The 24496-nt window shown below is 44.8% G+C and overlaps 1 protein-coding gene across 2 annotated transcripts in view; it reads left to right on the forward strand.

Moving 5' to 3' along the window:
* The window catches only part of HSPA12A (heat shock protein family A (Hsp70) member 12A), an 81994-nt gene that overhangs the window by 11839 nt on the left and 45659 nt on the right, over nucleotides 1-24496 (forward strand). For both annotated transcript variants that reach the window (XM_019555990.1, XM_019555991.1), the window contains exons 2-3: nucleotides 12429-12514; nucleotides 16996-17123. In XM_019555990.1, the coding sequence (XP_019411535.1) occupies nucleotides 12429-12514; nucleotides 16996-17123 (214 nt within the window). The remainder of the gene's footprint in view (nucleotides 1-12428; nucleotides 12515-16995; nucleotides 17124-24496) is intronic.

The following is a 24496-nucleotide window of genomic DNA, read 5'->3' on the forward strand; positions in this document are numbered from 1 at the left end:
ATCCCTGCTGCCCCTCACTGCTCCACGCTGCGTGGGGGGGTCTGCACAAGTGGCCAGAAGCCCCAATGCCACTGCAGGAGCTGGTGAGTTCGGACGGGTTTTCTGGTGTTTTTTTTCTTAAAGGGCCAGCAGCTGGGGTGGGCAGGGCAGCCGTGGGGTGGGGGGAGGTGTCAGGGGGCTCATGATAGAGCCCCCAAACAGCATGGGGCAGTGGGGGACAGCAAGGATCGCATCCTTGCCGAGCAGCACACAGTGAATGGAGGCTTTATTTTTTTAAAGGGCCAGGAATCAGGGCAGGCAGGGCAGCCATGGGGAGTGCTGGGAGCTCAGGGGGACTGAGGGAGCAGGCAGGAGATGGGGCCTGGCAAGGGTTCCCCCATGGTTCCCTCCCCACTCTTCCAGCCCTCCCTCCCCGGCTCCCTACTTAACAGCATGGAGTCCAGGTCCAGCTCCCTGCTGCAGCGGGCGGGGATTGCCCAAATTGCCGAAGCTCCCTGAATCTTTTCTGAATCGTTTTTTGGAGAGCTTTGAATCGATTTGGAACTTTTAATTGGTCCCCTGATTCGATTTGGATTTGGAGATTCGGCCACCAAATCGGGCCAAATCTCTTCTGAATTGAATCAGCACCCAAAGCTTCACACAGCCCTAATGAGCACCAAACTTTGTTTCCAGGACAACCCTTAATGATACTTAAAATGAGTCTAAAATATGTTATATTTTATACTTACTTTAATGTCAGACAGCTTGGCCTGAGTTGGAAGTCTGAGTGCTGTTCCTAGCGGCAGAGGGAGGTAGTTTGCCATGGTACTCTGAAATCAGGTAGCTGGCTGGGTAGAGGTGCATCTTAGAGCTGCCACTGACCAGCTGTGTCACTTACTGAAATCATGTCAGTCCCTTGTGCCTCTGGTTCCTTTCCTGTCCATTGTTAAACTTGCCTCCTTGGCCAGGTATGGACATTACACTTTTATTGGTATAAGTGATCAGATAAGTGAACTGGTCTATGCCCATAATGGAACAGAAGTTCAGCACACAGCGGGGGCATCTACACAAGCGCACATGTGCATCTTGCAGCATCTCAGAGCTCTTTGAGACACTGAAAGAGGCATGTGTGGAAATGAGAAAGTGTTCCCCATGCTGCAGATTTGCAGTGTGGGGGCGAAATTAGGACAAAAAAAAAAATGCGTTGGAAAAAAGTGAGGCAGGGCATGGTCCCAGGCTGTGTTCTGAGGCAACCGAAGGTTCGGTCCTCCACAGAGTCTCTCTGGTAGCCTGCCAGTACATCTCTTTGGTTGGCCCTTTCCCCAGTGCTGAAGCACACGGCCTGCAGCAACCAGGACCTGGGCTTTGTGCCAGGTAAGCAGGGGATGAAGGGAGCTGGAGGAGCTAGGGGGACTATGGAAGGTGTGGGGGACCATGGGGGCACAGCTCAGGAGGGATAGGTCTGCTGGCCGCCCTCCCTCATATGGCTTTAGACCATGCCCCCTGCTCACCCCCTGCTTGACTCCCTGCTCAGCTGCAGCCTCCTTGCTTGGCTCCAGCCCCCCCCGTGTGCTTGCAGGCCCCCCCCGTGTGCTCCCCACCTGGCTGCACCCCCCTCCAGCTGCCAGGTATCCCTACAGCCTCTGCCACAGTGCGCTTCTGTGGCCTGGCTCTGCAAGGCATGGCATGGGACCATGTGCTTTTGGGTAGTTCTGGGCTGTCATCTGAGGCTGCACGCCACTCGCGGGGACCGCTAGCCGCACCGGCCTGGGTCCTGCATGCACGAACCCTGCACCATCCAGCTGGGCCACTTCTGTGCATGCAGGACCTGGGCCAGTGTGGCTGGGGGTTCCCACGAGTGGTGCGTAGCCCTGGGTGACAGCCTGGAGGTGCTCAAAAGCACATGGCCCCGCACCACGCTGAACTGGGCTGTAGCACTGCAGTGTGGCAGAGGCCACGTGGATACCTGCTGGCTGGGGCTGAGCCGTGTTGCCCACCGCCATGCAGGGGGCTGTGCCAATGTGGCCAAGAGCGCAGCTGCTGTTGCTGGTAAGCTGTGGGGGGTTTGGAGCTGGGCAGGGACAAGTGAGGAGGCTGCAGGCAGGAAGGGAGCATGTGGGGAGGCTGCAGCCAGGTGGGAGGTGAGCAAGGAGGCTGCAGGTGGGTGGGGGGCATGCATAGGGCTGCAGGCGGGCAGGGAGCGTGTGGTGGGGGTGGCTGGCAGACCCACCCCTCCTGAGCTGCCCCCTCTATGGTCCCCCACACCCTCAGGAGTCCTCTCCGCTCTTCCCACCCCATACTTACCTGGCACGGAGCCCAGGTCCCAGTCACTGCGACCCCTGTGGGGAGCATTTGGCCCCTGTGGAGGGGCAGTCCATGAGGTGTGCTGGGGGGCTGCTCCCTGCAGAGACAGGGGATCCACCCCTCCTGAGCAGCCCCCCCATAACCCCCTCCACACCCACACTTCCCACACAATTCAACCACAAACCCCACTCCCCCAAGCCACCCCCAAAAACCCCTCACCCACATTCCTGGCCCTGTGGGGCAGGAGTGAGGGGAATGGGGTGTGGGGTAAGTTGTGGGTTGAGAGCGAGGGGCAGGGGCAGGGCAGTGGCATATCAGTGCTGCTCAACACTGCACATCCTGCTGAGTGAAGGGGGTAGGGGCAGCTCTGATTCTTTTATGACAGAGAAGCCCCAAGTAAATACCAAACTGTATAGAGAATTAGAATATGTTTTATTACGATGATAGAGGCACTGGTAGGCTTCCAAGTTGCTTTACACTTGTAAATATATCAAGAAAACATTGCCCAACTGATCTCTCGCTCGCTCGCGCTCTCTCTCTCTGTCTATATGCACATACAAAAAAAATCATGGTGAGTCAGCTGACTTTGATATTCAAGTATTTGGGTACAACACCGCAGTCAGTTTCTAGGAGCTAGTTTTACTTCATCCTTTGCGGGGATTATTTCACAGTAACACCTCCTCTGGTCTCCATGCTACAAGGGTAATCCCAAGAGTTCACAGTCTTTCATTCACCCTCCGTTTGCCAACAGTAGGTAGGACCATCATCCTAGGTTGTGGAAGAGTCTGCTCTTTCCATGATTGGGATCTTTCCTTGTTGAAATTGTATCACTAAAGCAAGTGTATCTCTATCAGCTCCAAACTACTGACCTGATCAAAAAAACAAGGCTGTCAGTCTTATCTAACAATTCCCTTTTTATCTTCTTTTTTTTTTAAGTTGCTGCTTTCTTCCTTTGAAAGCTTGTGACGTGAGATGCATTCAGTGACTCCCCCTGGAACCTTTTCTGTGTGTTGTTCAGCAGCACACCTTGCCAGATGAGCTATTTCTTTCATTTGTCTGGTCAAAATTTTCCTTAGAAGACTGAATGCTCTTATTTGGGGTTGAGGGAACCCCCTGCCAGCATTGAAGAAGTGCATGGTACTTTGCTGTTTGAAACGAGCAGTTCTCCTTGTATGTGAAGCAGAAAATTTATTGCTGGTGGCCTAGCATATACCAAGAAAATGAAAAAAAGGAAAAAACAAGATAAAAATAAATCTAATAAAGGAGAGGAAATTCTGTGTGTTTGGTTAAAGAATGCATACCTAACATTTGTGTCATTGCCATTACTTTTGCCTGTCAAGTTAGAAGTAATTTTTTTCCTCAGGCATTTTTAAGCTTACTATTTTAAACTAGTCATCAAGAATAAAATTGCTAAAGACTCTAGAGCTTATGATAAATGGGATCTGTCATAGTGAAAAAAACATTAATTTCTCTGCAGCTTCATTAATAGAATGCAGGGCCCCCGCGTTTTGGGTCTGGCCCTGCTCCCCCGTCCCCAGTCTGGGGCTCATTCACACCCCCCTTCCCCAGGCCGCCCTCCCTCTCCCCTGCCTCCTTCTCCATCCCTGTTGGCTGTTGTTGGGTCCTAGTGGCTCCGCGTCCCCCCACGTCTGGCCCCAGCCCCGCTTCTCATCCTTGGCGTTGCTTGAATGGAGCGGGGCAGGGGAGCCGAGGCCAGCGGTGCCGGTCTCGCCTCCCCCATGCTCCCAACGGTCCTCACTGCCACTTTGCTGTCATGGTGCCGTCTCCTGTCGAACACTTGTGGAGCACTGTGATTGGATGTTTCAGTCAGCCAGTTGGAGTGCAAATAAAGCATTACAGACAGACAGACTAAGGCTTTTATAATATTAGATTTATTCATTTTGGATCTGACCGTTCTATAGATTTTACTACAAAACTGCAACTCTGTGTCACCATGGTTGAATTCTGTAGCATGCTTCTAAAAGCCGGTAGAAAGGATATATTTTAAAATTAAATTCCACCCTATCTGCCTTCACTGTCAACCTCTACATCAGGACTAAGGAGAGCTGGAGAAAGGCTACAGTTTCCTCAGTTCACAGAACTAGGTAGTCTCATTGCGTGGCTATTGGAGCGCTAGCAATAGGTCAGCTCTTGGATGCTGAACAGAAAACACAAACCCAGCTGAGGCAAGACAGAGGAGATGATGGTGTAGAGGTGACTATTTAGTTTTCATGGTGTCCTCCCTGTCCATCTTCCTTGCCATTCATGAGATGTCAAAGCCTCCGTATCCTGTTTTAGTCATTGCTTAGCCTGCATGCTCAGACAGCATTAGGAGTTAGCCTTTTCCCCTTTTGCAGCTGGCTAGGCAAATCTTTCTTCAACCCCCAGATGAGGATCTGGCCACATTGTTCCATCTGTCTGCCAGTTGGAGAGGACTGCTGGGACCCCAAATGCCCAGGGCTGAACAGGGATGTGGTGTCAGGGCTCCAGCCTGTGGAATATGTGGCTGCTCATGTTCCCAAGGGGTGACACACATCTCTCAGGAGGTGTGTAATGTCAGTGGTCTGTGCTATTTACTGCCTGCCTTCTGAATTAGGGATAATGAGATGCACAGAGTTAGATATCATCACTGGCCCAGAAGCGTGTTCTAACTAGAAAGTTGGAAGTTAAAAAACAAATTGGTTTTGATTTGGAAGAAAAGCCATTCAAATTTTAGCACTGGTATGCACTGCTGTTTTACCAGTCAGGGGCTTGGGGTTAAAAAGTAAAGACAGCTGCTGCATTCCTGCAGTGGCTGTCGTTCGGGATAGCCGCTTGGAGTTCTTTGGAAATTAAGCAGATTCACAAACCCTGGAGCCTTCCTTCCTTCTCATTGTATTTTCTACTGTTTGGAACAAGACATACAAAATTATGTCACAGTCTTTTCCCCAGAATAACATTAGGTTAAAAAGTGCAAATGGACATAACATACATAGATTTCAAAAAATTGGGAGAGCCTTTTAGATAGATAAAATGCAATGCAGGGATGTTCCTAGATGGGTTAAGCACTGGTTAATAAACAATTTCCTTACTTAGAATGAAAACTACCGGTAATTCAGAGATTATTAGTATTCCTGCAGCTTCTTTTGTGTAAGTGACTTTGTGACTCCTAAGAATCATGAACTGCATTTTTTTGCATCTCAAATTCTCTGGGAATGCCAGTGCCTTGTAGTTGTTCTGTAATTCAGAGGCAATATTAAAGCTTCCCTCATTATTGCAGATGGCTTGCCAGAAGTACCAGAGAAGGGCATCAAGTGATTTAAGTGACATAATGAAGCAGTTGCTGATTTAAAAAAAAAATGGGAATAGGTGTTTGTGCTTCGGCAATACCATAACAGTAGATTTTGACAAAAATTTCCAAGGTCTGGAGCATCCTCCTATTGCATATTTTCCCTGCTCTGGGATTCTCTCCCTCTCTTCATTAGCAAAGACCAGCCTTATTGATCTTCAGGGCTCAGGCTAACAGTCTCTTATTTGCTAAGTTATTTGCAGGTGCAGGATGGAAATGGATGAACTAAGATAGTAACCCTGGTGAGGGACTGAACTGGTATGTCAACAGGATTTTGCTGTAGATTCCCCTCCACCCACAACCCCTGCAGGTGTTCCCAAATGGACTGGTAGATGACCAGCTGCCTCAGGGGCCTGATCTTTTTTTTTTTTTCTTTTTAAATCTGAGCAGGACATCTGTGACTTCCATTGATTTGACTACAAGTCGTGTACTCTGCACATCTGTAGATCCAGCCCTTACAAATATGTTTTCAAAAGAGTTGTGCATGACTGAGCCCAATGGGCAGTTTCCTTTAATCATTTTGTTAACTGAAAATAACTGACATGAAAGAACTGAAACAGGTAAGGAGAGGATGTAGCAACAAAGACTAACATTAGAGCCACGTAGGTAGAAACTTTAAAAGAAAATTAATTTTTATTGTGTCAACATTCACAGAGCTGCCCAAATTATGGAAAGATTCTCAGTGACTTAAAATCGAGTATCGGACCAGGCTTGAAGTGTCCAAATTTTGGAAAGATGTTTGTATAGGAAGAGTGTGCTAATTGTTGATTGCTTCTCTCTTTTGCATAAGAAGTCCCCTTTTTCTGATTAAACAAGACTACATCAAAATGCATACTGCAAGATGCACATATTTTTTGAAGAAGAGAGAGCTTATGCGGATGAGTGAACAAGCTAATAAAAGTATCTAATCTGCATAAATTTTAACCAGATGGAGACAGATGAAGCTTATCTGAGACCAGAAATTTGGCCTCTGGCATATTCTTTCGTACTCCTCGCAAGCAGGCTGATAGACTACATTTTTAGCTTGGAGACCTTGAATATAAAATATGAAGACTTTTGCTTGTGTTACAATCAAAATCGTGTCTTATAATGCAGGTTATGCACAAAACAGCATGGGAAAGAACATTATTAAGGTTGCAAAGCCAAACATTCAAAAAGTTAGATTGGAAACCTTAATTCAACTCAATAGGCTACATACAGATAGTCAGAAAGCTGCAAGGTGAATTGATTTAAATTTTTGCAGGTTAGTCTATACTGCATAGATTGAACTGATAAGCAAGTGAACAGACATTCACTTTTGATTCTGGAAATGCAGCCACATGCCTGCAGTGGCCCAGGCCAGAAGCCAGGGGGTGCTAGAGCACATCTCCCTGCTCAGCTGGAGCAGACAGCTTGGGCCAAAGCTAGCCCACGCACCCTGGTGGGGTGGGGGTGGGCATTGTGGGGGAGATGCAAAGCATTGTGGGATGCTGAGGAACTGTGAGTTAACTTGAATCTGGAGGGGATCTGGGACAGAAGTTCAATAAACCAATTTCACCTAGATTAGTTAAGTCTGATACTGCATCCATACAGGTTCATCTTAAACTGGTTTTAGCCATTTTGAAAGTGGTTCATGTGCACTGATCTTCTGTTGTGTTACAGATTTAGACCGGTTTATGATCACTTAAACCAGTTTGTGTGTAATTTCTGTTCCTAGCCATAGTGTAAATACATTGTGAAATATTCTTTATTTCTGCTATCCTGTATTATTTTTCCATGTATTCTCTGCTAGAGTCAGTGTAAAGTAAACAGTGCTCACATAATGAGAAGCTCTTCAGTATTTTTTCCTGATGTTGAGTTCCATATTTACTGAACGCTATTCTTAACCCTACTCTGCAGAGAAAATTATTTTTTCATGGGCTTTTCTGTGGCACATGTCAGTCTAGTATCTGCTTGCCTCAAAAACATTAATAAAATCAATTTAATAATGTCCATGTAAGCAAAGGGAATATTGCTAACTTCTGTTTTCTATATACAGTAATCTTAATTTCTTTGCATATCAGTTCCCTATATGTATATATGTACAGTGGATTGAGGTGCTAAGACATTAAGATAAAAAGTTCCATTCATTTTGCTTTCCCAAAGTGAGAAATCTAGTACTATATTTTTCAGAATACTTAGCAATGCAAAGCATTTCATGTGCTAGAAGCACACACATTCCCATTGACTTCAGTTACAGCTGTGAATGCTCTGCACGTGGACAAATGAGGCCCCAGGATCTGAAGTCAAGGACCTAGAAAATGATTAATTTACAACTGGGGACCTGCTGTGAAAAGTTTGCTTTATTTATCAATGCATAGGAGCTCTATGACAAAGGCAGGGATAGACTGTAGTTATCCAGGACAGTGTTCAATTGCCTTGATTATGATATTAGTCTTTCTCCTCCTTCCATCTCCTCATTCACAGTGTACTTTATAGCTTCTGTAACAAGTTAAGGACTCCAATGGTGTTCTGTACTAAATATCTCCAATTCCTCCTCATAATAGGTTTACCTTGTGCACTGAATGTGGCAGTGATCCTGTAGGAAAGTAGCATGTGATAATGTAATAAAAGATTTTATCATAATTTATATGCAGACAGTGGCAACGTGTAGGCGGTGTGAAGGGGTGCACGTGCACGCCCTGAGGGCGCCAGTATACCCTCTGACTGGCTGTCCTCACCACTTAGATGACAGGCAGGGGTGGCAGGCAGGAGTGCTGGTGCCCCTCCCCCCGCAAGCGCCTGACCAGGAGTGGGACGCCCATCAGTGAGAAAGGCCATGAGGGTGACCTCCCGGTCAGTGAGATTGCCCGCGGTGGGGGGGCATGTGCCCCCCCTTACTAAGGTGGCACCAGTTGCCCATGTACACAGAAAAGGGAAGAGTTAAGGAGACACAGGCAACCTTAATTCTGAATAACATTCCCTTCGATGTAATGTTTTTTGTTTTGGTTTGGTTTTTTTGCAGCATTTGCAATTTTTATTTATCTGAAAATTTCTACCCTGTGGCATCATACTGAAATACATGGACCATCAGAAGGCAGGTTTAAGCCAGATGAGAGGTTTATGGCTGGTCTATGAGCTGGATCAGACCCACATACTGGCCTTATGCACCAGAGCCAGTGTACAAGGCTGGTCCAGCGTGGGCAGCTCATGCAGCACACACCCTGGATCAGACCTGTGTCCAGTGTGCACTGGCACTGGTCCAGGGCTCATGTGTGGAGCTGGCACAGGGGTGCGCTGCAGGAGGTGCCTGATTCAGACAAGCCCTGTGCACTGGCTCCAGGGTGTGGGGCCAGTCTGTGGACCCGATTTGGACTGGTCCCAAAGCAAGCAAGCGGGGCTGGTCCAGCGGGTGCTGCATGGCAGACTGGCTCCACATGTTTCATACACTGAATGGGCCAGGGCCACTATGTGCCACATGCAGTATGAGGGGTCAGTCTGGGGACCCATAGGCTGGATTTTAGGGCTCCACAGGCTGTAAAGGGCCAGACACTCCTGAATAAACAGACTCATCAACAGTAGTAGGTTGGAGCAGAATCAATGAGGTGAGACTTTGAAAATAGGATAGATGCTCCTAATAGCTGAGGAATGATGAGACATGGGGGTCTTGTTTCCATTTTAGGCTCTGGAGGGGAGTGTGCTGCGTAGTCTTCAGACTGCTCCCTCCTAACTGTCTTATTCCTCTCTGCATCTCTGCCTCTTTGGTTCCCTCCTGTCGCACACTTCGGGACAGTCCGGCTATTCGCTTCTCATCCCAGTTTGTCTCCTTGCCCAGTCAGTGTTAGCCTCCCCTTCTAGTTCCTTTTCCAGTCTGACTCCTAGCTGATGACCCAGCAGTTCAGAGTCCACCAGACTCCCATTTCCCTCCTTGACTTCCAGTCCTTGTCTCTGCCCTGGACTTTTCATTTTAATTTCTTCCTCCCCCCACCAGGTACCAGTCTCAGACTTTCCCAAGTTATTTGTCCCAGTATACGTCACTGTTCCCTGTGTTGGCTGTTGCCCCTCTGAAACCTTTATCATCCATTTTGCCTGGGCCCTTCCGGGGGAGATGGGGAGAAAGCAGGAGAGTCAGGTTCTGGTGCCTGGCTCTGAACAGAATTGCTTTGGCAGGGGGTGTCCCGCTGCACCCTGGAGTGAAGCATGTGTCAGTGCATGTGGACTAGATAGTCTCCTTGCCCAGGTAAACATAACTGCTAACATTTTAGTAGCGATGGAGTGAGGTTGTAGCTGTCACGGTCCAGGAATATGCAAGAGGCAAGGATTTTTGTGGGTGATATCTTCTGTTGGACCAGCTGCACGGTGGGGTTTTTCTTGGCACAATGCCTGAGATGACTCTAGTTGCAGTATAGCTGATTCCACTTTTTCTTCTTATGTTAGATGGCTATCACTAGTCCTTTTTTTGGAAGTGGGTTTGGTTCTTCTGCATTAATACCAAGGTATGTCTCCAGGCTAGTATCTTTAAGTTTAGTACCATAAGTAAGTATGTCCTGTTTGAAGTTGAACTCTTTTGGAGAGAGTTAAGTGAAGAAGATGGTTTTTCCATTTTTCTGATATTTATTGCGTAGGTGTATACTGTATTTGGAGTTGTGCGCTGGAGGGCTGATTTGCTGATCAGTCCCCGGGGTATGTTATGTTTCTTCTACAGGCTAAGGAGGAAGATGTTGTTTTGTAGTCTGGCTTCTTTTTTTTCAGGTTGTGGATCCCCTTGTAAGTGGCAGATTCTGATATCCTCCATGTCTGACAGTGTTGGGGTGATGTAGCTGCGATGTTCCAGGAAACGTGCGAGAAGCAAGGATTTTTGTGGGTGATCTCGTCTATTAGACCAATTGCATGGATTGTCCCCTGGATTGTAGGCCTGCTATCTGTGACATGGCTTGTATTGTGCTGCTTTATGCACTTGGTCCAGTAAAAGATATCACCCACAAAAAATCCTTGTCCCTGCTCAATTTTTAGACATTTCTACTGAGGCTATACTCTGAGATTTATCAGAAGCTTGTAAGCCGGGCATTTGGAAGCCTGCGAAAATCTACATTGATGACATAATTCCTTACGTCTCCCCCCCTCCCAGGTTCTCCCACTTTGTCAAATTTCCGGTCCTGGTTCCAAAACACAGAGGTTGTAGAATGTCTCGAAGAAAAGGCTGCTAATACGGACAAAATAAATTATTATCTCCTAACTTAATTCTGAGACATGGCATTGGCTGACCTCTTCTGGCTGGCATTTGCCAGAGGCAAACACCTGGCATGAGAAATTGCGAGCCACTGAAGATGAATCATGGAAAGTGTCAGACGAGCTAAATGGATGGTGCTGCCAGCAGTGTATGTGCACGTGGGTGGATATTTGTGTACTCATATTTGTACATGTCTGTGTAGAAGTAGAGCAAATGTATAGTACATCATATAATGAAAGTTGCACATTTGAGTATAATACATATTAGATATCTAGCTTGATATAATAAAGTTATATACACTTTAACCTACTGTATTCCGTACCTGTGTATGATCATTTGCTTCAGGGCCTTTAACTACCTTCCAGCTGGGCAAGGAGGTCCTACACCTTCCTCCCAAAGCATTATTAGCTATCACTGGGTACAGGATACTGGACTCCATAGACCACACATCTGATTCAGCATGGCAGTCACTGTGTTCCTCTTGGAGTAGTGCCCAGAGATAACTAAAAGGATCAGAACACCATGGTCAGGCCCTGTACAAGCATGTAGTAAGAGGCAAACCCTTACCCACAGAGCTTGCAGTCTTATACATTTATCATTTACATTCTCTTTCCTTTTAAAATATCTATGTCTGGGACTTCAAAGTAGATAACAGTACTCTGACTTTTTTTTTTTTTGCATTTAGTTGTTGTCAGGGACCCTTACAGACTAATGATAATGTTTTACAGTCAGTTTGGTTGCCTTCTATACCAGAACATGCAGGAAGTGCTCAAGGCCTCACATTAAAGGAAAAAAAAAAGATGTTTAGAAACAAAACTGTAATAAATTATTCCAGTCTATTTAGCAGGGTTTATTATCTGTAAATCCATCGTTTCAATAATCCACGCTAAATTATTTTTACAAATTGCTTTGTATTGCTCTGAGGGTAAGGGTAAAGTTATTTAATGATGTTTAGAAATGGCACATTTCAACATTTATGCAAAATGTCAGTAATGCTGCTTTTGTAAATGGAATTTAATTATGGTATGCAAAACCAGAGTATCCTTTAATCATACATTAGTGGTTCTTTCCACTTCCCCAGCTGGGTCCTGTCCCTTCCTGCAGCATTTCTAGCAGCTGTAATATGTATTTCACTGTGGAGTGTAATAAAGAAATGTAAACCTGAGCATTAGGACAGTTAGAGAATAAATGTTCATGACAGTAATTGCAACTTGCTCTTATAGAATTGTCAAACGCATATTAACTGCTCTCTTACTATGTAAAATTTGTCTATTTTGATCTTGCATCTTGTGTTTGTTTTCTGGGGCTTCTGAGCACTTGGTAAGAAGGTTTAGAATGATCTGTCGTCTGGAGACAAAGGAGCAAAGTTAATAGTGGAGTTGAAACAATCGTCCAAAACCCAAATCACAGCACTGCATACCACAATAGTTCTTTAAGAAAACCAATATGAAATCTCATGCATTATAAAATAGCCTGGAGATACAGAATTTGCTTTTTCTGTTTTAGTAGTAGGCTTGTCACAATAGACAAATTATGTAAAAAGCAAACGACTCCAGTAGTATCAGATTTAGCCTGCCACACAGCGTTTGTGTATTCCAGATGTTGATGTGTCTTGTTTTTTTTTTTCAGATGCAGTTTCCACATCTGCTTATTCATCCCCAGCTAAAAGTTTGGGAGACCCAGGAATAACGCCACTATCCCCATCACATATTGTGGTAAGAAATATAATGTACAACATGTTGACTATATATTGACATTATTTTCTCCTGCTTGTTCTACCTGTAAGGAATAACATTTCAGGCTGTAGTAATGGACTGGCTGCTACAAAAGGTGTCTTTTCCTGCTCTCTGAGTTTCATTTCTTCTGTTAATTGAAAATCTGTTCCCTTTGGAGTCTATGGCAAAGCTTCCATTTTAGTTCAAAGGGGCCAGGAATTGATATGTTTGCGTGCTGAGCTCATAGAAAGGTGCTTTCAGCTCTTTTATTATAAAGCACACAATAACTGGTAGATTGGAGGGTCAGGAAGGTGGAGTCTGTCCTCCTCTTTCTCGGTGACTTGCTGTCCGATCTTCAGTGTGATCCCTAAAATCCGAGTCCTTTATTGGAGTAGAAAGCTTCCCTGAAAAGTAGCATTTCATATACTTCCTCTGCATATTCAGGTCATGTCTGCTTTAACATAGGATAAAAATATCCTTCTACACGCAGAGAACAAAAACAGCTGACGTTTCCTCCGGGGAACATTCATTTTTATGAACTTCTAGAAACAAAAAAATGTTCCATCAAAGACGGATGTAACTCTCACACTCGTCTGTTCATTTTGTCAACGTACTCCGCTGCTGTGTACCTAAGTGCTGTGTATCTATAGTGCACACTGCATTTCTCATGATAGAAAAACCTGGAGCTCAGAACATGACTGCCATTGCAGGAACCCTTTTCCTGGCTTCCCCTCGCTTTTCTCAAGGTCAGAACAGCTCAACCTCCCACTCCAAGGCCCTTCACATTTCTGCCTTCTTTCCTTTGAATTCTTCTTCATTTCCCACTGTTTTCACTTGCTCCAAGTCTCCTACAAGTTCCTTTTGCCTCTGTTCTTTGTACCTTCTTCCACACGGTTTCTTAGGTTTGGTTCACAGTATCTCTCTAGGTGCATGCGCACCTCTTTCCTTTGATCACGTTCATGGGAAATGGGTGGCAGTGGCTGAGGCACCCCCTCCCCAGTGGGAAGGTCCCCCAGATCTCATTGCAGTCCTCCCTCTACCTTGTCCTCCTAACGGATCCCTCCACCATTCACTGTTGCGACATCTAATGCAGTAAATGGCGTGCGGGCAGATAATTGTCAGTGACTACTGCCAGCTGTGGGAGACAGAGTTAGGGTTGTATGTTTAGCTCTTTATTTCCTGGCTTTTATTTTGCTGAATTTAATGTGCTGGAAGTGAATGAAAAACCAATTGGCCCCTTTAGTTCTGTTTAACCATTTTTTTTTTTATTAGCGAATTATAAATAAAGCCATAATTCATTGAGCCGGTTGCCTTGCTTCATGCAGTCAGCTCTGCACATTAGGAAATGATGGTAAATTGCGAGGCTCACGGTACTCAAATGGGTAATGAATACATGAACACTGCATATGTGGCAACGTGTTTACTTTGACACTCAATGCAAGCTGTTTTGAAGTGTGAGGGAAGAAAATACATGGACAAAAAGGGGTCAGTTTGCAAAAATCATTTTAGATGACCAATTTGAGATCCCTCAGAGGGGGCTGGTGTTCAGAGACTGGGTGTGGAGAACTTTTTGACAGCCAGCCCCCTTCAAGGAGTCTGCAGTTGTACATCCAAAGCTGCTAGTTACTTTTAAAAATTCAGGACAAGAACTTCTGTGGCTGGTCACCTGCCAGGTTTTTTCATCTGAACAAAATACCCAAATGTCTCTTTCAGATTTTATAAAACCTTGGCCTATGTCTGTAAAGCATTGTGATATCCCTGCAGGAAGGCACTCAGAAGTGCAAAGTTTGTATGTGTATTATTCAGGCATTATTTGCAGCTGGGTAGTTGAGGCTGAGTGAAGCTTTGTACTTAACAGTGTCTTACCATGTATGTGGTGCGTGTCCCAATTCTTGGATAAATTGTGAAGCCCTTTGGTGAGCAGTGACGCCACAAAGTGAGTAAAAGAGTATCACGACCCTCACTTGCACTCTGTTCACCATTACATCTGTGCTGGGATTGACTGATGCTGGGATTGACTGAATCATCCCAACCCCTAAACAGCTTCACATACCAGCTGCCTTTTAAAAATTCAAAAACCCCCCAAAAACTGCCATGAAAATATTTCTTTCCTTTCCCAGTCAAAAGCTTGGGACCCAAGGCCTAGAATAGGTAAGATTCAGTCTCATGCCAGTAATAAGTTAAAGTCCTGCTATTTCATAATTTCACAGAGCTGGGAATGAGTGTTGTTTTGTGCATTCTTATAAGAAAAGTGACTCCAGGTTTTCAGGTCGGGTCCTCAGCACTTGCATCTTTCTACATTTAACGTTGTTTTAAAAGGTTTTTGAGTGAGTTGTTAAACATTCTCGGTCCTCAGAGTCCTGTCAGATTGTAACTTGAATTAGTACCTATACAGTTTGAGGAAAATGCTAAGGCATTTCTAAACTGCATTATTTCTAAAATGCATTAAGATTTGGAGTGAGGTATGTAGTAAAAAGCTTTGTCATAATCTCTGGGGGCCAACCAATCATCTTGGTGTGCTGTGACCGCTAGGGTCCCTCAAGGCTCTGTCCTAGGGCCTATACTATTGAACATCTTCATCAATGATGTGGACATTGGTGTCAGAAGTGGACTGGCCAAGTTTGCGAATGACACCAAACTCTGGGGTAAAGCATCCACATCTGAGGACAGGAGATTGATCCAGGCAGGTCTTGACAGGCTCGTGAAATGTGTGGACGAGAACCTGCTGGTGTTCAACATTGAAAAATGCAAGGTTCTCCACGTTGGGAGGAAAAACCTGCAGCATGCTTATAGGCTCGGCAGTGCTACACTGGTTAGCACTACAGATGAAAGGGACTTGGGGGTCATGGCTGACCACAAGATGAACATGAGCCTTCAGTGTGATGCTGCAGCTAGTAAAGCAAGCAAAACTCTGGCTTGCATCCATAGATGCTTCTCAAGCAATCCAGGGACGTCATTCTCCCACTGTACTCGGCTTCGGTGAGGCTGCAGCTGGAGTACGGCATCCAGTTTTGGGCTCCACAATTCAAAAAGGATGTGGAGAAGCTTGAGAGGGTGCAGAGGAGAGCCACGTGCATGATCAGAGGTCAGGAAAACAGACCTTATGATGAGAGGCTGAGAGGAATGGGACTCTTCAGCCTGGAAAAGCACAGGCTCAGGGGTGATCTGGTGGCCACCTATAAATTTACCAGGGTGACCACCAGTATCTGGGGGAACATTTGTTCACCAGAGCGCCCCAAGGGATGACAAGATCGAACGGTCACAAACTCCGCTGCAATCAATTCAGGCTGGACATAAGAAAGAACTTAACTATCCAAGCCCCCAAGTTTTGGAACAGACTGCCGCCGGAGGCGGTTCAAGCACCCACCTTGAACGCCTTCAAGACACATTTGGATGCTTATCTTGATGGGATCCTATGATCCCTGCTGACTTCCTGGCCCTGGGGCAGGGCGCTGGACTCGATGATCCTCTGGGGTCCTTTCCAGCCCTAATGTCTATGAAATCTATGAAATTTACCCCTAGGTTTTGAATGGTGTTATCAATTATGCTAGTAGAAGAAGACAGGAAGGGCCATGCTGTGTCAGACAAAATGGTTCACCTAGCCCAGTATTTGGTCTCCAAGACTGGCAGAAGTGGATGCTACAGGGGGAAAGCACTGAACTGGGTATCTCTAGAGTGATTGATCACCTATTCAGTACTCTCCCTAGTATCCACCATTTATTTAACCAGAGGAAACATCTCCGTATATTCAGTTAAATAGCCATTAATAAGTCTATCGTCTGTGAATGTATTCAGTCCCTTTTTGAACCTGGCTATGCTGTCTGCCTCCACTACATCCTGTGGCAATGAATTCTACAAGTTGAACTATGCGTTGCGTGAAAACAGTACTTTCTCTTGTTAGTTTTAAATCTATCATCTATTAATTTCAGCAGGGGCGGTGGGGTGCTAATTCTGTGGGACATGTTGAACAACAGCTCCTGGTTCACTTGGTCCACACCCTTCACGATTTTATAGCATATCCCCCCTTAGCCTTCTTTCCAAACTTTAACTTCTCTTAGTAGGCAACTGGTTCAGGCCCTGGAATATTTTGCAGCTTGCCATTTGTTGCCCACACACACAGAAATAATGTTTTCAGGTATTACATTTATAAAGGATCAGTCACTAGCCATGCAGATCTCATTTGTTGCAGGAAAGGAATATGAAAGCAATTCTCTTTCATCTGGATGTGTGTACAAGACACCAGAACTGAACATTAATTTGCCTGTACATTGGATTTCCATGTCCATTAATCAAAAGAAGCGATAGATAGTCGAGAGTGAGTAGTTTCAGTCAGGAGCATGATTCTGGGGAGGTCTGATTTTCTGTAGGAGATGGCTGAATGCCATACTGCAGCAGTACCAAGCCACTGAAAGAGAAGGGAAATTCTCGTTCCTTCTCTGAACAGTGACTCAAAATCTGTTCTGCTCCTATTATCTTAACAGAAGGACCCTGATGCGAATGAGGCTGAGGAGCAATCATTTCTTGTTGTTGTGGCTATTGATTTTGGCACGACATCCAGCGGCTACGCCTACAGCTTCACCAAGGAGCCAGAATGCATTCATGTAATGAGGTAAGGGCTGCATTGCAGCATTTAGCTGAGGGACACTATATATAATCTGCAGTTGCTACACTTGATTTCAGCACGAGTTTGTAGTGGCTGGGTTTCTTTACAGCTGACACAGTCAAAACCCCCTTTCTACCGTAAATTTGTCTTTCGCGTCTTATCGTATTTGAGTTGCTTTGATAATAAACATACGCAAGCTTTGCTGTGTGTTATTGCTGTTTGTGAAATACTGCAGATTAAATGAGGAATCTGCTCAGTGAGTATTCAGACACATGCAGAGAGCAGTGGTAATTACAGAGGCCCGGACTCTCATAGCTACAGTAATGCAAGAGGGAATACACAATTATAATAGACTTAATATGAGAATAATGGGGAAAAGAGATGGAAGAATAATGGTGATAACTAATAGGGATGTCCTCAAATCCCCAATGTGTCCCTCATATCCAAAGCAGTTGTTTCCCTGTACAATGTCAGGGATTTCCCAGTATCATGTGAGCCTGTGGTAATCCTGCGAAGCTAGCAGTTCATCTGGAACAGGACAAAGGAGTTAGACCTTTGCCATCTAATGCTGCATTCCTAAACTGAGTAATTTAGGCATCTAAAATGGTCAGAAATTTAAATTATACCCTCATTCAGTTGTGCACACAACATTTTTGTTCAGGTTTTTTTGTGATTCAGAACCAAAGAGCAGTTTTTGATTCTCTGTTGAAGCTTTTTACATTTGAATTTGCTAAAACCCCAGGTACTATAATGCTGCGGTGGGGTAGTGAAGCAAGCAGAGTCCAGAAATATGAAAATGCAGGTTGAACGCACGGCCTTAGTTCTGTCTCTGCCACGTGTGCAATGCCATGCGGTTCTTAGTTATGCAGGCGCATAGTATTTCTTAACCAAGAGACTGCAATATAATATTTCATGTTAAATTTGATACATCTAAATCTAATGACGGTACTAGAAGTATAAAGATTATGCTGATGGCTATGCAAAAGGAAAAGTGCACAGAAAAAGTGATTTTTTTTTTTTTTTAAATTATTTCCTACAACCCAAAATTGACTTAATCTTAACTAAGACTACCGGGGAAAAATTAACTGCATTCTTGGGTAGAGATTAAACTATGGGAAATTTCAACCATAGAAATGACTGCATTGGGAAGTAAAGTGCTTGTGAAAAGCTTAACTTATAGGAGTAGCTCTTAGCACAATTGCTGTGATAGCATTAGGCAACTCTCTATTCATCCTTCTGTGTGGTTGAGAATTAGAGAAGAAAAGCCCAACTTGCCATTAGCCAAATGTGACGTACTGTAATTCTTCAAAGCAAAGAAACCAGCTGAATATAACTATTCAGATATCTACAGACAATGGCAGTTGCGCTGTCAACTTGTGTGGTCATCTTGTATAAAATTGCAAGGGATTTCAGAGTGGTCTGACACAAAGGGGTAACACTGGATAAAATATAAAGGGAAGGATATTGTGAGATTGCAATCAGCCAAATTACAGTTACAAAAGTATTATTGGAAAGTATATTGTGGGGACTTTGTGAGTTTAATAGCCCTGCTCCAAGTCTTTATTCCCCAACCATGAATGGTCCTACTAGAAAGCCCACTGTACAATTCATAAAAAAGCTACCTTATGCCAGGAGCCAGAGGTAGTTAGATGCTGGGTAATGGAGGCATGCAGAATCAGGCTCATATGTAGCAGCTAGTCTCCAAATTCAGTTTTGACCATAAATTACTTTAACATGGGAAAATAAAAATAATTTAAATTTTAAATTAGGCGTTTTGGATGAAGTAGTAGCAGGAAAAGGCAGCCCTGAGGCTGTACCTTAATGATCCATAATTATGCCAAGTACAGTGCCATTCTTATAAGGTCTTGGCATGTTTAGTAATAGTTGTCACGTACCATGGAGATTGTAGGTAGGATTTGGTATCTGGCTGTTTGGGCTCCAATTTTGACTAGCTTTATCATGGGTCCTGATTCTGCAGTTGGATTCATAACTCGTGCTTGTATAGAAACTAATTCAAAACATAGGGCTCCTTTCACATTTAAGAGGATGTTATGGCAAGGTTCAGAAATTAAAAAGTAGCTGCTGTACAACTCATGGAGAAGATGCTCCAGATCCTGAATATCACTTTGCCACCATTTGCTCAAGAATTATTTTATAATTATGGAAACATGGTAATATTCTCGCATCTGTTTAGACATTACGTAAGATGGTTCTGTGAGACAAGAAGCATGGCTTCTTTCTTTCTTTCTTTCCAGAAAGAGAGAATGTAAAAGTTTATCAAATGGAAAGGACAAAATGTGCAGCAAAAATCAATGTTGTGTCAGATTTCAAGCTTAGTATTGCATCATTTTCATATTAATATTGTAATATTAGCATTATAAGTTTAATAACAAGAATGCTTTAAAAATACTAACTGTGTTTTCAAGTATGAAGATGTGTTCAGGAAATACATAAAGCATGTTTCTGGCAATGAACACTGCCAAAGACTTCTTCTACTTGGATTGTGCTAATTATTACGGAGAATTATTTCACAATCTTGTTCCAACCGTAATGGAGTCACGCTTCCTTGAAGTTAAATGAAAATGAGTTGTAAATTTAAAAGTTTCAAAAGTTTGAGAGCCAGTAGCTCAGAGGGCATTAAGAAGTTCAAATATTTATATAGTTAGGGTTACATGCAAGATAATTTACAAATATTTAAGCAAAGGAAATGTCACTTCCAACTGGACCATTCTTGAGTGTGTTTACATAAAAATGAAACATGCCAGTGAGACGTTGTCTGTCTTCTTTGCTAAGAGTTTTTTGCCCTTTTCCTGTTAAACATTGATCCTTTTCAGACATTTGGATTTCTGGCTAACTTTTGACAAAGCTGCTTTTCTGCAAAATGATTCAAAGTAGTTTATTCTGACTTTAAGTTAATGAGCCCTACTCTTGTGCTGGGGTTGCACACAAGACTTCAGTGATATAGACTGGCCTGTTGAATCATCAGTGCTATGGCTGTATGCATGGAAAATGTAATTTAGAGGCAAACCAGATTTTTTTTACTGTACCTGTTTGTTTACTACGAAGCCCAGAATTTATTAACCAAGAGATGTTTTTTGGCACTTAAAATGCTCTAAGCATGTGCTTAACTTTATGAATGGTTCTGCTGAATTCAGTGGGACTAAGCCATATGTTTGGAGCTGAGTATGTGCTTAAGTGCTTCTCTAAATCAGTGACAACTGTCATTTACTTTGATTTCACTGTTTTAGTTCCAGTTTTATCCATTATAGTAGTTCATGCTTTTGAACCCATTGGTGTCTCTGTAACAATATATGTAAGCTCCTCATTGCATTTTCACAATCAAATGAACTCCACTTCCTGAAAATATTTAAACTCCAATATATATGTGAGCATCCTGTTCATGGTGGCAGGGATGCTTTAAGAAGCAAAGAAATGTTGGGACCATTAGGGAATGCAGTGCCATACCACAGAGCTAGTTAGTAGTTTCTCCATTCAGGGCAAACCTGATGTATTCAAACCACTCTTCAAACCTCCTGGGGATTTGCAGTTATTTACATGAGGTTGTAAATGTTTAGGCTGCTAGTTAAACAAGCAGAGGATTTTGCAGAGGCTCATACAAAAATGCCCTGAAATATGTGTACAGTTCTGAAACATAGTAGAGGCATGTTCTCCCATAGCTGGAGCTTCCATCAGCATCTGTAAATTCCCACCTGCAGGAGGAGGGGAAAATGCTTTCTTGCCTTGAAGTGTTTATGTAGGCAGCAACATGAAGGGATGAATATAGCAGATGCTAGCACACCTGGGCTCCCAGGGGAGTTGGCACTTGGGTTCCTGATGTGTGCTAAAGACCGCACTGCCGTGCTTTCATCGTTGTGGTTACCCCTGCTAGCTAGATCAAGCTAGTGCAGGTCTGCTGGCACATCCTATGCTCGCCTTTCCTCTTGCTTTTCACAACGTGCTGCTGTCACTGCAGTTTCTGACATGCTTTCCTTTTCTTCTTCTCTCTTCTCTTCCTCTTAAAGTCTTCCAACTGCGTTAGGTGACCCCATGGCCTCTGTGTCTTGGAGAGAAAAGGCAGTCCCATTACCCCATGGACCCCTGTTCTCCCTCTTCACACCAGGCCCCCATCCTGCCCCTTTGTCTGTTGCTGTCACTCATCATGTAGAGCAGAGGTCGAACATACAGCCCATGTACTGGATCCAGCCCATGGGTCTTGGACCAACCCTGCATACTGCAGGTGATGTGTGGAGCTGGTCTGGCACATGAGCTGAACCTCGTGCCATGTGCTATGCATGGCATCGGGTCGGTTCAGGGCACATGCTGCATGTGGCACCTGTGCTAACCAACCTTGTGTGCTGACTCCAGGGCTAGTCTGGATTGGACCATGGTGGAGCCAGCGCATGGGCAGTGCAAGCCCTGGAGAGGGGCCAGCATGGGGGGCATGCCGCAAGCAGTGCTGTGCCAGAACAGCCCTGCATGCTGGCTGTGGCACAAACCAATCCAGCCCAGAGGCCCTCAACTGGCCTGTGGGTCTGAATTGAGTTTGACTCCCCTGACTCTATTTTAATCAGTTGAATTACACCAGTTTATATAAGCTTAAGCAGAGGTGTCAAAGTTGCCTAGGGCCCCCGGCCAGATCCAGATCACGGGACTCCTTGCAAGCTGGATCCAGCTTTGGACATCAGGACTGCTACAGTGTCACTGCAGCAGCAGCAAGGTGTTTAGCCACGGTAGTGAGGGATCTAGGGGAGCAAGTACAAGAGCAGGAGCGTCGAGCCGGGCTTGCCATTGATGGCAATGCCCATCAGGGCCAAAAGGCCCTGGATTCTGCAGCAGGCAACATCCCACAACTTGTGGCGCCCACTGATGGCTCAGCAGGCTGGATAGAGAAGCTCCATGGGCCACACGTTTGATACTCTTGAGCTAAAGATCCAGCCCCTGATGCCTAAATTAAAGTGACATAGCTGCAATGAGCTTGTGTGTGCTTGGGTCCCGATCTGCTCTCGTAGCTCCTGTGGTACCAAGGGGCGTTCCATGTGCACAGGTGGAATAATACTGCCTTGCACTTACATGAGATGTTTTATTCGTAGCTCTCCAACCATGCTATATAGAAAGGGGGTATTATTACCTTTGTTTTGCAGGTAGGATGACTTAAGGGAAAAGAAGAATAAATTACAGGCCCCACGAGTTTGAAATCCTGTCCCCATGGAAGTTGCTGACAAACTCCTCATTGCCTGCACTGAAACTAGGATTTCACTTAGCAGTTAAGAGTAAAATACAAGTAGCCTGACTCAGTCTGCTAGACTAGGGTACTCAACCTTTTTTTGCCTGGTCGGCTGACTAGGCAATTCCCGGTCCAGCTGTGGGCTGGATCCAGCTGGTGGCCCCAATCCGGTGCCCAGGGCAGATGTAGTGGGAACCCATCCAACTACATGGAGGGGGACAGGAGCAGCCTGGACCCAATTCAGCCGTGCAAGGGGAGGGGGTGTGACCCAGCTGCAGTCTGGCTTTTCAGGAAGAGGCGGAATGGGAATTTGGCAGCAGGAGAGGGTGGCTGTACTAATGGCCACTTCTCCCCCATCACCACATTTCCCAGCCCATAAGGAGCCCCACAGGCCAGATGCCATGCCTCCGTAGGCTGCATTTGGCCCACGGGCTAGAGGCTGGGCACCCCTGTGCTAGATCATGGGTTGGCAATCTATGGCCCAAGGGCCAGATTTGGCTTGCGGAGGCATTGGATCTGTGGAACCAGGGGGGCTTTAGCGCTGGGGGGCTTTGCCTGTGCTGTGGCCAAGCGGTGGGCAGCTTCGCTGGTGCTGTGCTGGGGAGAAACGGAGGCAGTGGGTAGGTCTCAGCCGCAGCCCATCGGAGACCCAAGCTGTGGCATTGTGATCTGCTGCCAGGAAATGTTAACAACTGCTGCAGTAGACAACAGCTTCCTCTCCAAAGAATAGCTGCTTCTCACTAGAGATATAGGCGGAAATTTCCAAAGGAGCTACTAGAAATTGAGCATCTAAACCCCCTAGGTAGTTTTGAAAGCTTCAGCAGTAATATTGACCACCAGTCTGTTGTGTTGCCAGATTAGGTGCAGCTTCAATGTATATATTTCAGAAAAAGCCATCATACACCTGGCTGGAGCGAAAAATAAGCAGGTGTTGTCATTATCCTGCTTTGCCATTATCCTCAGTTCAGAGTCTCTATTAACAGAACGTCCCACAAATGAGTCAGAATGAATCATTAAGGATTCCTGATCAAAATGATGTCATTCCCCTCTCACTGAATTTGCAGCTGGTGTTTGGGACTTAACATTTTGGTTGAATAAGCACTGTTTTCTGTTCGTCTGCTGCACAGTGCACTACCTGCTCTGTTCCCAGGGGCATGGAGTTGAATACCCACCATAACCTCTGCTCAAAGGTTTTGAAGTTAGCCAGATAAACCCCAGGTGGCAAATCAGAAATGATAAATGAAAAATCAGAGTAGCTGCATTAAGATTTGCTGTCATTCATTGTTTTCCAGTGCCAGAGCTGATCAGCAGAGTGGCAGGTCAAACGGGTTGAGCAGTCTTCCTTAACAGATGCGGACAGAAAGTCTTCCATTGCCCCTAGTAACTCTTTCTTTCAAAACTGAGGGTGTCCCTTGAACATGGTAGTATACTGACATGCATTTGATGTTTCTCTGTGTGTAATGATGCTGGTTTTGCCTGTACTGCTTAGAACATGATACTTCAACAGGAAATGGTCTGCATGGTGCATTTTTTTTAATGGTAGCTATCAAAATATTAAGTTATTTACCCAAGGACAGTACTGTAATTGGTAAAAAAAAAAATATATATATATATTTATATCACAGGTAAAAACAAAGCAGCGTGCGCACACGCATATATGTTATATCTTGAAAGATGCATAGTCCAGTCATGGAGCTTACTTTCTGAAGAGATTTTGAGCATGAGACTCCTAAAATACAGTTCTCTTAGTGGCATTTCCATTGCAAAATTGTTGGCACTCAGTTTCCCACCAAATGGTTGAACTTTTCTGTTATGGGAGAGGGACAGCTCTAAGTGTGATGCAACTCTTTTTGTTGTTGGTGTGTCATCCCCCGCCGGATCTCTGCCTCATTCATTGCAGAAGAAGGACACTGCTTGCATAGATAGGGATTAATTCAGTCTTTCTATTTATCCTTATTATGTAGTGTGTTTACCCAGCACCATCCAAATCTTCACTGACTAGAAAATTATGAATTTCCTAAAGGGTTAGTCTGTGGCCCACAGTATCTGAATGTCTCCCAGATCTTTATGAATTGATCTTGACAAGCACCATTTGAAGAAGGGTGCTCCCCCCTTTTTTAATTAATGGGGAAGCTTAGGAAGCTAGAGATGAAGG

Source organism: Crocodylus porosus, unplaced genomic scaffold (genome assembly GCF_001723895.1).
Source record: "Crocodylus porosus isolate Cpor-Errol unplaced genomic scaffold, CroPor_comp1, whole genome shotgun sequence".
In the NCBI taxonomy this organism is placed as follows: domain Eukaryota; kingdom Metazoa; phylum Chordata; order Crocodylia; family Crocodylidae; genus Crocodylus; species Crocodylus porosus.